This window comes from Vipera ursinii, assembly GCF_947247035.1.
Source record: "Vipera ursinii genome assembly, chromosome: 1".
NCBI classification, from domain to species: Eukaryota; Metazoa; Chordata; class Lepidosauria; order Squamata; family Viperidae; genus Vipera; species Vipera ursinii.
In genome coordinates this window covers 10,537,626-10,551,434 of record NC_139512.1, presented here as the reverse complement: position 1 = coordinate 10,551,434, position 13,809 = coordinate 10,537,626, and the positions used below count along the sequence as shown (strand labels likewise).

The 13,809-nt window shown below is 44.6% G+C and overlaps 1 protein-coding gene across 1 annotated transcript in view; it reads right to left on the bottom strand.

Annotated features, from left to right (window-relative positions):
• The window catches only part of PLPP2 (phospholipid phosphatase 2), a 44,854-nt gene extending 31,814 nt beyond the window's left edge, over window positions 1-13,040 (bottom strand). Inside the window, exon 1 of the mRNA XM_083364644.1 lies at window positions 12,857-13,040. Within this exon, the coding sequence (XP_083220770.1) occupies window positions 12,857-12,908 (52 nt within the window). The 5' untranslated portion in view covers window positions 12,909-13,040. The remainder of the gene's footprint in view (window positions 1-12,856) is intronic.
• Window positions 13,041-13,809: the final 769 nt, after the last annotated feature.

Here is a 13,809-nt window from a genome sequence, read left to right as displayed (position 1 = left end):
GAAAGAAAGAAAGGAAGGAAGGAAGGAAGAAAGAAGGGAGGGAGGAGAAGAAAGAAAAAAGAAAGAAAGAAAGAAGGGAGGGAGGGAGAAGAAAGAAAGAAAGAAAGAAAGAAAGAAAGAAAGAAAGAAAGAAAGAAAGGAGGGAGGGAGGAAGGGGGAAGAAAAAGAAAGAAAGAAAGAAGGGAGGGAGGGAGGAGAAGAAAGAAAGAAAGAAAGAAAGAAAGGAGGGAGGGAGTGAGAAGAAAGAAAGAAAGAAAGAAAGAAAGAAAGAAAGAAAGAAGGGAGGGAGGGAGGAGAAGAAAGAAAGAAAGAAAGAAAGGAGGGAGGGAGGGAGGGAGGAGAAGAAAGAAAGAAAGAAGGGAGGAAGGGAGGGAGGGAGGGAGGAGGAAAGAAAGAAAGGAGGGAGGGAGGAGAAGAAAGAAAGAAAGAAAGAAAGAAAAAAAGAAAAAGAAAGAAAGAAAGGAGGGAGGGAGGGAAGAGAAGAAATGAATAAATAAATAAATAAATAAATAAATAAAGAAAGAAAGAAAGAAAGAAAGAAAGAAAGAAAGAAGGGAGGGAGAAGAAAGAAAGAAAGAAAGAAAGAAAGAAAGAAAGAAAGAAAGAAAGAAAGAAAGAAAGAAAAAGAAAGAGTATCCAAGGATGCTTATAGCAAAAGAGGCTCTAAAAAGGCTATTTATGGTAACCAGGATGAGTTACTATCCTGGGCATCTCCAGCTATGCAAAGAAAAGGTCCAATCAACTTGATGCATTAAAGGCAAAGGAGAGGAGACAGGAAGCAGCTATAAAATATAATCAAGAAAGAAAAGAAGGGAAAGAGCAAAGAAAGAAGGAAAGTGTAGAGAAATTTTTTTAAAAAGCAGTTTTTGTCCATACATTTTAATGCGGAGTATCCCTTTTTCCAAAAAAACATATATATTTTTGTCCCCTTGCTCTTGAAATAAGCTTCTACAATACCATTTATTTCATGGATGGACATCTCATGGACCTGCTCTTCATAATGCCTTCGTATTATTCCCTTTTCAAAGTTTTGGGGAAAACCATACCCCTTTATGTAACCTCCCTTTCAGCATTCTCTTCCTCTGTAATTCTTAGGGGTTTAAATGATGGAATTAAACAATGTAATGCATTATTTCACATACACACATCTCATAGCACTGTTGATGTTACCTAGCTGGGTCATGAAATGTCTGCAAGAAAGCAACCAAATGCAAAAAGCATCAAGAACCACACACTCGTCGTCCTCCTCCTCATCCACAAACCCTGTTCTCTTCTGGCACTGATGAGGCTACTTAGCTAGGAATAAAACGTCTGCAAAATAACAACCCAGCGCAGAGAGCACCAAGGATCTCACAATCCTTTTCCTCCTCCACTCTACAAACCCCACTCCCTTCTATGAATTATTTCACACACGCACACCTTCTAGCACGGATGCTGCTCCCTAGCTGGGTGGTAAAATGTCTGCAAGAAAACCAGCAAGCTCAGAGACCACCTAGGACCGCAGCTACAAATATTCTCTTCTATTAGTAACATATTACTTGCATGTGCTAGTCCCGCTTATATTAAGACAGATGCATTGCAAGTGCAGTGTTTTTATTATTATTAATTATTATTATTATTATTTGAGCTCTTGGACAGAGGCAGCCGAAATCGGTTGGGAATTGCTGACAATAAAGCCTCCTTTACGTTTACACCGAGTTTTCTCCTCTGCTGGAAAATGATTCAGCTGCAACTAAGAAGTTGCTCTGAAGCTACAGAGTGTGTTTAAAGATCTGCCTTTTAAGAGGTTGGGAAGGGATCTCTTAAAGCTGATTTGTTTGCCTTTTCGCATTCAGATGTGACTCATCCGACCTCCTTCAAAGAAACAAGAGTGGGTAAACAAAGGGAAAAAGAGCAGCTGATATATATATATATATATATATATATATATATATATATATATATATATATATATATATATATATATCATATATATATCATATATATATCATATATATATATACATACATATACATATATACATACACACACACACACACACACACACACACACACACAGGCCTTTCCCCAAAGCAGCCACCTTGCAAATCCAGATAGGCTGGGCCTTGGCTAAGCTATTATCAATTAATTAAACCTGGTTAGCTAAATCCAATGCTGCCCTGGACCCAATCGGGCCACTGGGCTGCCAATCCAGGAGACCAAAAATCTGACTGGGATACAGGTACTCCTCGACTTACAACATTTTGTTTAGTGACCATTTGAGGTTGCAATGGCACTGAAAGTGACTTATGACCGTTTTTCACACTTACGACCGCTGCAGCGCCCTTGTGGTCACATGACCAAAGTTCAGACACTTGCCGACTGACTCATATTTGTGACACGGTTGCAGAGTCCCATGTGACCTTTTTTTTTTGGCGACCTTCTGACAAAGTCAACCGGGAAGCCGGGATTGGCTTGACAATCGTGTTACTAACTTAACAGCTGCAGCGATTGGCTTAACAACTGTGGCAAGAAAGGGTCACAAAAATGGGACAAAACCCACTTCACGACTTCCTCGCTTAGCGACGGAAACGATGGGCTCAGCCTTGGTCGTACGTCGAGGACTGCCTGCGTTACGTTCTCTTCCTCTTAAGAATCCGTGCGTGGAGAAATCTTAGGAAGCCAGACAACTTTCACCAACTTAAAAACAAAACAAAAAAAATACCACAAACCAATAATCAGATGATTGAGAAGAAGAAAAAAATTGTTGCTCAATCCAGGTGGAATGCCTCCATTCCAAAGCTGCTCCATCAAGTGTCTACAAGAGTCTCTCAAGTGGCATTTTGCGCAGCGTATAAACAAGCCGCACCTTGACCAGCTTTGACCCAAACTCAACACAGAGGCTTTTCGGCTAGATTTTTTCTCTCCAAAACTCACATCGGAAAATTGAGGACCTAATTTTCCACTGGGGAGGATGGGTTACTTCTGTTTCCCAGAGCATTGGCAAAAAAAATATGCCCTAAGTGCAAATTGCAGGGAGTCCTCAAGTTACAACGGTTTGTTTAGTGGACAGTTCGAAGAAACAGCAGGACTGCAAAAAGGACCCTTTTTCACACTTACGACCATTGCAGCATCCCGAGGGTCACGTGATCGGAATTCAGATGCAATTGGCAACTGGCTCATATTTATGACGGTGGCAGTGATCTCCTTTGGCAACCTTCTGACAAGCAAAGTCAATGGGGGAAGCCAGATTCACTTAACAACCTTGTCACTAACTTAACCACTGCAGTGTTTCACTTAACAACTGTGGCAAGAAAGGTTGTAAAATGGGGCAAAATTCACTTAGCAACCGTGTTACTAACTTAACATCTGCACTGATTCATTTAACAACTGTGGCAAGCCAGGTCGTAAAATGGGGCAAAACTCACTTAACAAATGCCTTGTTTAGCAACAGAAACTTTAGCGACCATTCCAAAGTTATGACGGCACTGGAAAAAGTGACTTATGACCAGTCCTCATTCTTACAACCGTTGTGGCATCCCCCCACGGTCACGTGATCAAAATTTGGGCACTTGGCAACTAGCAAGTATTTATGATGGTCGCAGTGTCGCCGGGAGGGTCACGTGATCCCCTTTTGCAACCTACCTAGCAAAGTCAATGGGGAAAGCTGAATTTTCTTAATGGCCGTGTGATTCACTTAAGAACAACAGTTTCACTAAACCACAGTTAAGCCAAAAAAGGGTTTGTGAAAAATCGGGGTTCACTCACTTAACCATCGCCTTGTTTAGCAACAGAAATTCTGCTTCCGATTGTGGTCGTAAGTTGGGGACTACCTGTACTAAAACGTGCTCAGACTGAACAGATCAACCCTCAGGGCTCTGCCACCCATGTTCCTGAGTCCGTTGCCAAGGCCTGTCGGCTCAAAGGTCAGTCGCTTATGAGTCACCAGGCACAGAAAGGCAGGATGAGATAATTAAGTTGATAAAATTAGCCACTTGAGATACATTTGCATGATTGAAATGATAACTTTGAAAAGAGCCACACACGGTGATGGATGGGCAGCTTAGGAGAAATCTCTCTGCTGTTACCTCAGAAAAGATTTAGTCTATTCTGTGAAAGGAGAACACCGTTTGGAGCGTTTGGGCTTCTGTTGCTAAGTGAAACAGTCGTTAAGTGAGTTTTGCCCCATTTTACGACCTTCCTCGCTGCAGTTGTTAAGTGAATCCCTGCTGTTGTGAAGTTAGTAACCCGGTTGTGAGGTGAATCTGGTTTCCCCATGGACTTTGCTTGTCAGAAGGTCACAAAAGTGGATCACGTGATCTCGGGATGCTGCAGCCGTCATAAATGTGAGTCAGTTGTCAAGCATCCGAATGTAAATCATGTGACCACGGGGGATGCTGCAATGGTCGCAAGTGTGAAAAATGGTCATAAGTCCATTTTTTCAGTGCCGTTGTAACTTTATATGGTCACTAAATGAAACTGTTGTAAGTCGAGGACTACCTGAACTGTAGAACAAGCTAGAGTTGACACAATCTTCAGCCGTTAAAAATCAGAATAGCATTTAAGAGTTTCAAAAACACCATCAGCAGCCAATCCAATGAAATGGCAAATGCTGGTGGAGTACAGGTAGTCCTCGACATACAACAGTTTCATTTAGTGACCATTCAAAGTTACAACGGCATTGAAAAAATGGACTTATGACCATTTTTCATTGGATTGGCTGCTGATGGTGTTTTTGAATCTCTTAAATGCTATTCTGATTTTTAACGGCTGAAGATTGTGTCAACTCTAGCTTGTTCTACAGGTAGTCCTCGACTTACAACAGTTTCATTTAGTGATCATATAAAGTTACAACGGCACTGAAAAAATGGACTTATGACCATTTTTCACACTTGCGACCGTTGCAGCATCCCCCGTGGTCACATGATTTACATTCGGATGCTTGACAATTGACTTACATTTATGACGGCTGCAGCGTCCCAGGATCACGTGATCTCCTTTTGTGACCTTCTGACAAGCAAAGTCCATGGGGCAACCAGATTCGCTTAACAACCGGGTTACTAATTTAAAGAAATGCAGTGATTCACTTAACAAATGTGGCGAGGAAAGTGGTAAAATGGGGCCAAACATAACCAATTTCTCACTCAGCAACAGAAATTTTGGGCTCAATTGCGGTCATAAATTGAGGAGTACCTTTAAAAGAATGTTATGGATTGCTAGTGGCAGGATAAGAAAAACCACTTGGCCTCCCTTAGCAGAATCTAGGCACAAACATGGAGAAATTCTGCCAAAATCTCAAAAGCTGGATGAGAACCGAATGAAAACTTCCTGGAACTGGGATGGAAGCTTCCGTTTCAGGCACAATACTTTGTCCTTTGCCTTAACCAGCCAACAGGGAATAAATTAAGCTGTTGCCAATGGCTGCTTTGCTAATCTTGTTCCTTTTTCATCAACCCTTGTCCCAAAATACAGACGAACCCACTTCAGGATCCAAATAAAGCATACAAGTTGTGCAGGACACAACCACTTCATTCACACATGCATTCTTTTTAATGGATCATCTCAAAGCCTTCCAATTCTGGAGCACTCTACCTTAACGGCCCACGCAGCCTTAGGTATTTATAGAATAATGTCTATTTCTGAGACAAAAATGTCCTACTCTTAACTTTCCAAAATATATTTAACCCCAAAGTAGTCCCCCCCCCCACTTCTCTCTCCATCCTGCCTTGGGTTAAAAGCAACTTAGAAACTTAATTGTGTAGTTCCAGATGTGTGACAAAGCCAAATTTAATTCCAGTGACGTGCCAATCAACACAGGCCGCTTTTTTCTAAAAACATCTGCAGGGTAGAAGACTGCGGGGAAAGAGTATTGTAACCGAATCAACAAACAACCCGGAAAAAGCTACGCCAAGTTTACACTACCTAACTTACTCTGAGCGACAAGCATCAACATGCAGCTAGGCAAAAAATAAAGTTATGGTTAGCATCGGTTCACCTATTAATTTCCTTCTTCCGTTGCTACAGGGCAAAGATGCAGTTCTAAAGTCCCAAAGCCACCTTCTCCGGGAAGCCAAAAACAATACGTACAATTAAAAACACGCAAAGAAAAAAAAATCCTACATTTGCTAAAGCCCATTATTTAATTGCTCATTTCCTCTTTAACTGTATTTTTTTTAAAAAAATTAATTTCACTCCAGAAGGAAGGGGCAAAATAGTTTTACGTTTGTTTTATGCATTCCTGTCTTAAAGGAAAGGAATACATACTTTTGAGGAAGGAGATCCAAAGTTGGGGAAAAAGTTGGATCGCATGTCTGATTTAATTGGTGCCAAGTTTTTAATTTTTTTTGTTGTTCTTGTTGAACCACGTTGAGATGATTCATCGGCTGGCACCAGAAAGGCGTAGAAATTCATCTTTTGTAACTGCCAGGTGAGGCCTGGGTGTCTGTGTTTTCTCTTTCTTTTTAGGGCCGCAGTCAAACCCAGTTTTCTGCAAAATCAAGTTCTCCATGGAACATAGAATAATAGTTGGAAAGGGGCCCTGGAGGTCTTCCAGTCCAACCCCTTGCTCAGGCAGGAGACCCTATACCATTTCAGACAAATGGTTGTCCAATCTTTTTTTGAAAGCCTCCAGAGATGGACTTCTGAAGGCAAGCTGTCATCTCCAGCATTTTTCCTATCAATACTCTTGGTCATGACTTGGTGATCACCGTCACCAAAGCAAGTAGACCCATCGTCCTTGACTTACGACCATAACTGAGCCCACAATTTCCACCGTTAAGCAAGGCTAAGTCAGTAGTGCCCCCATTTTACAACCGTTTTTGGCCACTGTTGTTAGGTGAAACACTGCAGTTGTTAAACGAATCACATGGTTGCTAAGTGAATCTGGCATTCCCTCACTGACTTTCCTTGTTGGAAGCTGGCTGGGAAGGTTGCAAAGGGGGAAAATCACATGATACCAGGACACTGCAACCGTCATAAATATGAGTCAGTTGTGCCAAGCGTCTTGAGTTTTGATCACATGACCACGGGGGAGGCTGCAACAGTTGCACGTGTGAGAAACAATCGTAAGTGACTTTATTCAGTGCTGTTCTAACTTTCAGTGGTCACTAAATGAATGGTTGTAATTTGGAGAGTACCAGATAGTCTTTGACTTACACCTTGTTGCTTAGCAACTGTTCAAAGTTACCATAGACAGACCTGGGGCCTAGACATGACCCGGATTTGAAGTTTTGAGGGTCGGTTGCCCCCGTGGTCACATGACTGAACTTCAAATACTAGGCAGCCATTTGCAGTGTCCTGTGGTCACGTGACCAAAGCTAAGACATTTACTTCCATTTTTGGGGGCATACTGAATCCTTGGTTTGCTTTACAAGTGCTGTAAAAAAAGGCTGCAAAATCAGGGCAGTCATGTTATTGACCTGCTTTATGACTGTAATAGGCAGGCTCCATTACGGTCATAAGTCGACATTTGTGTCGTTTGTAGAGGGTAAAGATAAAAATGGAGCTCTAGTCTATTTGAGACAGGAATACAACCCCTGACCACCGCCCTCATTCAGACGTTTGCAGGTAATCCTCAACTTACGACCACAATTGAGCTCAACATTTCTGTTGCCAAGTGAGAGGGTTGTTAAGTGAGTATTGCCCCATTTTACGACCTTTCTTGCCACGGTTGTTAAGGGAGTTGCCACAGTTGTTAAGTTAGCACACAGTTGTTAAGTGAATCTGGCTTCCCCCATTGACTTTGCACGTCAGAAGGTCACAAAAGGGGATCGCATGAACCGGGGACACTGCAACCGTCATAAATACGAGTCAGTTGCCAATTTTGATCATGTGATCATGGGAATGCTGCAAGGGTCGTAAGTGTGAAAAACAGTCATAAGTTACTTTTTAAAATGCTGTTGTAACTTTGAATGGCCACTAAACAAATGGTTGTAAATCGAGGATGACCTGTATTCTGCAGGGGGAGACCAAATGTTTGGCACTTGTTATGGACCAAACCACCAATTCAACAGAATCAAAACAGCATCAAATCAACCAACAAGCTAAGAAGCCTGCAATGCCCAGTAGTATTTCTGCAGGGATAGGATAGGATAGGATAGGATAGGATAGGATAGGATAGGATAGGATAGGATAGGATAGGATAGGATAGGATAGGATAGACTGTATTGTCACTTTAAATGTACACTAATCAGCATACATTAAAATGAGATTTCATTGCATACAGCTCTCAAAGTGTAATCACACGTCCAATATACACTGCATAAAAATAACAAAATAAATTACGTATATTCACATACACACACACGTGGCCCAGAGAAACAATACAGTCCAGTTCAGATGTATACATATGGTCAAAAAAGTCAAGATGGCGGCTTCAACTGCATAAATCCTCCCTTCCTTCCCTCCCTCTCCTTTCCTTATCCTTCCTTCCTTCCTTCCCTATTTCTTCTTTCCTTCCTTCCCCCTTCTCTCCCTCCCTCTCTCCTTCCTTCCCCCTCTACTTCCTTCCGTCCTTCTGCTCCATCCCTCCCCTGCTTCCCTCTCATTCGTCCATCCATCCATCCATCCATCATCCATCTACCCATCCCTGACCAGGATACACTGAACTTCCTTCCTTCCTTCCTTCCTTCCTTCCTTCCTTCCTTCCTTCCTTCCTTCCTTCCTTCCTTCCTTCCTTCCTCCCTTCCTCCCTCCCTCCCATTATTTTCTATCTATTAGTTTTTAATCTTCATTCATAAAAAATGCAAAATTCCATGTGCCATATCTTAGGACAGACATGTCAAACACAAGGGCCAGGGACCGGATCCGGCCCACGAAGTGGTTTCATGTGGCCCGCGAAGCCATCCTGGAAACAGGGAGGGAACAGCCCCCACTGCCTTGGCCCTGGCCCAGAGACCCTCCTTCCGCCAGAGACCCCCAGATCTGTCCCACTCCTGCCCAGGCCCCCATAGGCACCCTTGATGCCAACGATGGAGAGCTGGCCACGCCCACCCAATAGGCCATATGCACTCTAGCCACGCCCACCCAGTAGGCCACGCCCACCCAGGCCATACCCACCCGGCCCCCTGAGGGCAACCGCAATGCTGATGTGGCCCTCAATGAAATTGAGTTTGACACCCCTGGCTTAGGATGTGCTTCTCACCCTCCAAATATGTTCCCCATGGGAACATGGGGCTCACCAGCTTTTATTCTACAGGATAACAGATATTCAACCTTCACACCAATACCTATTGGACATCTGGAACTCGCTGCCGAAAGTGTTGAAGGCGGGGGACCAAAATGTTTAACAAAAGCAATTTAAATCTCTAGTTGAATGAAATTGTCTATTGTCAAGATGCTGGCCTTCCTACCCACATATTGATCAGGAGAATCAAATACCCCCTTCCCCATTTATATCGGGGCGATTTATATCAGCACTAGCTGCATTCACATCTCAGTTGAGGCCGGTCTGTTTAGAACAGGGGTCTTCAAACTTGGCCACTTTAAGCCTTGTGGACTTCAACTCCCAGAATTCCTCAGCCAGCCCTGGGAGTTGAAGTCCACAAGTCTTAAAGTGGCCATGTTTGAAGACCCCTGGTTTAGAAACTGTCAGGGCAAAACATTTCAAATCAAGATTCAATTGGAGCTAGCATTCTGAACTAAATATAATTTTTTTAAAAAACATTCTGCGTCTTTTTTAAAAAGTCCTTTCCAGAATTTGGGCACCGCCTGGGAGTGTCTAGAGAGGATAAAAAAACTGAAGAAGGTGCCCCCACCAAGGTGAAGCACACCGAAAGGGGGGCAGGCGTGCAGTTGCATGGTTTGTGGCTGCCATCTTGACTTTTCTGACCTCAAAATCCCTGGGTTCAATGTCACACTTGTTAAAATAGTGGCCTTGAGAAAGTCTTGTCGTAAACTTCTCCACGTCTGGACTCACACCCATCCTGGTTCAGATCCCTAAGAATTTTGCTGATTTTGGAATGCAGGACAGACTCCCCCTGACGATAATGCACCCCAAAACCCATAACCACACTGAAAATTCTGGGTGTGCACCCCAAAACAATCCAGGTTCAAAAGTCACTCCACCCATAGCTGTCACAACATTCTTCTTGTTCTGGCTAAAAGGGCCCATCACATATAATAATCCTAAAACTTTCCAAATCTTGGTAAATTACCCCAAATTGGGTACAGGTAGTCCTCGACTTATAACCATTTGTTTAGTGACCATTTCAAGTTACAGCAGCACTGAGAAAAAGTAACCTATGACCATGTTTCACACTTACGACTGCTGGCCATGTAGGCGCTGGGCAACCAAGATGTCTTTATGAAATAAATACAAATGTATTTATACATTTGTAAACTTTCCAGCCAGTTTCTAACAAGCAATGGCAGAAGCCAGATTCACTTAACGGCCACGCGACTCACTTAACAACTGCAGTGATTCACTTAACAACTTTGGCCCCAAAAAGGCTGTAAAATGGGGCAAAACTCAATTAACAACTTTCTGCTTAGCAACAAAAAATGGGGGCTCAGTTGTGGTCATAAACCGAGGACTACCTGTAAAAGTAGTTTTTATTTGTGTTACAACACACAAACCCATCACAACAGGGACATTAAAACTGACTTAAAGATTGCCATGTTGCATATTCTATTCCAAAATCTCCCAAAATATTCCTGTTAAAGACAAAAAACAATAAAATGAACAATGCTAATTCTCATTTGGTGAGATTGTTTTTATAATACAGTACAAGTAATCCTCGATTTACAACCACAACGGAGGCCAAAGTTTCTTTTATTAAGTAAGACAATTGTTATGTGAGTTTTGCCCTATTTTACTATCTTTCCTGCCTGGCTGAGGAATTCTGGGAATTGAAGTCCACAAGTCATAAAAGGGTCAAGTTTGAAGACCCTGGTCTAGTGAGACAGGCAATCTGTTTTGGGGGCTGCCAATGCAGAAAAGTCAACTTTGTCGCTAAACCGTGATTCCATTAATTATTATCTTGTTGGACTCCAAAGTTATGCTGCCTATTTCCTGAAAGAAAGTCCATTGAGAAGCCACAAAATGGTGTTTTTCAACCTTGGGAACTTTAAGATGGGTGGACTTCAACTCTCAGAATTCCCAATGCTGGCTGGGGAAGTCTGGGAGTTGAAGTCCACCCATCTTAAAGTTCCTAAGGTTGAGAAACACTGCACGTAAAACTTTCCCAAATATCTACAGTTAAGCACCGAGTTCAGATCTTTCCTTCTGCCTGGCTGAGCATTCACACAACCCATGCAATCCCCTCAAACAACAAAAGACACAGCCCCTTGCATTGACGCAATTGCACGAAGCTTGTTCGCCTGCACCCAGGTTGGCAGTTAGGGTTAGGGTTAGGTTTAGGGTTAGGGTCTCATAAATCAGCCCTTTGGTTAGTTCTGGATCTTGTGTGAACTCAGAACAGGAGTTCATTCGGGAAGCAGGTTAAGCGTGTCCTGTGAATGCAATCCTCGGGTGGGATGGGTTTTATTTTTATTTTTTATTTTTTTTTAAGAAGGGGACAGATGAAGCAGCCTTCAAACCAGAAAAAAAACAGAGATGCGGAGTTTGTTTTCTCCAAATGGAAGGGGGAGCATTCCCCCCCCCAAACTCCCCGCCCAGCTGGTATCAATAAAAGAGGCGGCAGCATTATAAGAAATAACGAACAAGGCTCCTCAGCAAATTGGTAAAGTATGAGTTTGTCATAAGGGTCCCAAGAGTTTTCCTTCCTCAGGAATTGCAAAGAAGGACCCAAGAGACAAGGGGCAAAAGTACATTTCCCGGGAAGAAAAACTCACAATTATGTGGGGCTTTTTCCCCAAAGGACCCCGGGGGGGGGGAGGGGGGGGAAGAAAGTCTTTGAAGCAGGGGTCTTCAAACTTGGCCCTTTTACGACTTGCGGACTTCAACTCCCAGAATTCCTCACCTAGGCAGGCTGGCTGAGGAATTCTGGGAGTTGAAGTCCACAAGTCGTAAAAGGGCCAAGTTTGAAGACCCCTGGCTTTGAAGTGTGTGTGTGTGTAGGGAGGGGGGTTAAAACAACTTTAAAAGGAGCAGAAGAAAAAGGATACAACTTTTTTTTTCCCCACCAGGAGAAATGACTTGCTAAAGGACCCAGATGGAAATGAGTCAATCAATCAATCAATCAATCAATCAATCAGTCAGTCAATCAACTAGTTTGAAGTGTGTGTGGGGGGGCTTAAAACAACTCTAAGAGGAGCAGAAGAAAAAGGATACAACTTTTTTGTTTCCCCACCAGGAGAAATGACTTGCTAAAGGACCCAGATGGAAATGAGTCAATCAATCAATCAATCAGTCAGTCAGTCAATCATCTAGTTTGAAGTGTGTGTGTGTGTGGGGGGGGCTTAAAACAACTCTAAGAGGAGCAGAAGAAAAAGGATACAACTTTTTTTTTCCCCACCAGGAGAAATGACTTGCTAAAGGACCCAGATGGAAATGAGTCAACCAATCAATCAGTCAGTCAGTCAGTCAACTAGTCCCGGGGGTCTTCAAACGTGGCCCTTTTATGACTTGTGGACTTCAACTCCCAGAATTCCTCAGCCAGCGTACGCTGGCTGAGGAATTCTGGGAGTTGAAGTCCACAAGTCATAAAAGGGCCACGTTTGAAGACCCCTGAACTAGTCAGTCCATCAACCAGTCAGTCAGCTACTCAATCAATCCATCGAACGATCCGTCTTTTGCAGGGCAGATGTGAAGCAAAGGAAGGGTGAGGGGGCTCTGGACCCCCTTTCCCCCCCAAAAAAAGATAAAGCCATTCATGGGAGGCTCCAACCTGGGAGCCAGGTGTGGGCGGGGGCGTGAGAAAAAGGGTCCCTGGTGGAGAGAGGGAGGGAGGGAGAGAGAGGGAGGGGGGGTCCTTACCGACCACCAGGCACAGCACATCCAGCGCCACGAAGAGCTTGGTGCGCTCCATCGCGCTGCGCCCGCCGCTCCTGCGATCCGCACTTCTCACATGGCGCAAGCAGCCGGGCGAAGGACGAGAGCCCCAAGCGCCGCCGTTGCCGCCGCCGCCGCCGCCTCGGAGGGGAGGAAGCGGGGAGGCGGAGCCGCGGCTGGCTGGCTGGGGGAGGGAGCGAGATCGGCCGGGGCGGAAAAAAAAGAAAAAGCACCGCCCTGGCCTCGCCCGCTTTCTCTCTCTCTCTCTCTCCTCCTCGCCTTTTTTGGGCGAGGCGCAAGGTCGGGCTTAAGCAGGGCGGTCCCCGGAGCGTGTGCAGAGGGCCTGGCTCTTTGCGACCCGCGCTTCCCGGAGCATGGAGCATGTGCAGAGTGCCTCGCTCTTCGCGACCTGCGCTTCCCGGAGCACGTGCAGAGTGCCTCGCTCTTTGCGATCTGCACTCCCGGAGCATGGAGCATGTGCAGAGTGCCTCGCTCTTTGCGACCTGCGCTTCCCGGAGCACGTGCAGAGTGCCTCGCTCTTTGCGACCTGCACTCCCGGAGCATGGAGCATGTGCAGAGTGCCTCGCTCTTTGCGACCTGCGCTTTCCGGAGCATGTGCAGAGTGCCTCGCTCTTTGCGACCTGCACTCCCGGAGCATGGAGCATGTGCAGAGTGCCTCGCTCTTCGCGACCTGCGCTTCCCGGAGCGTGTGCAGAGTGCCTGGCTCTTTGCGACCCGCGCTTCCCGGAGCGTGTGCAGAGTGCCTGGCTCTTTGCGACCCGCGACAACATTCCTCTTGTTCTGGCTAAAAGGGCCCATCACATATAATAATCCTAAAACTTTCCAAATCTTGGTAAATTACCCCAAATTGGGTACAGTCAGTCCTCGACTTACAACGGAGCCCAACCGTTCGGCCGCTAAGCCAGACGTTGCTTGAG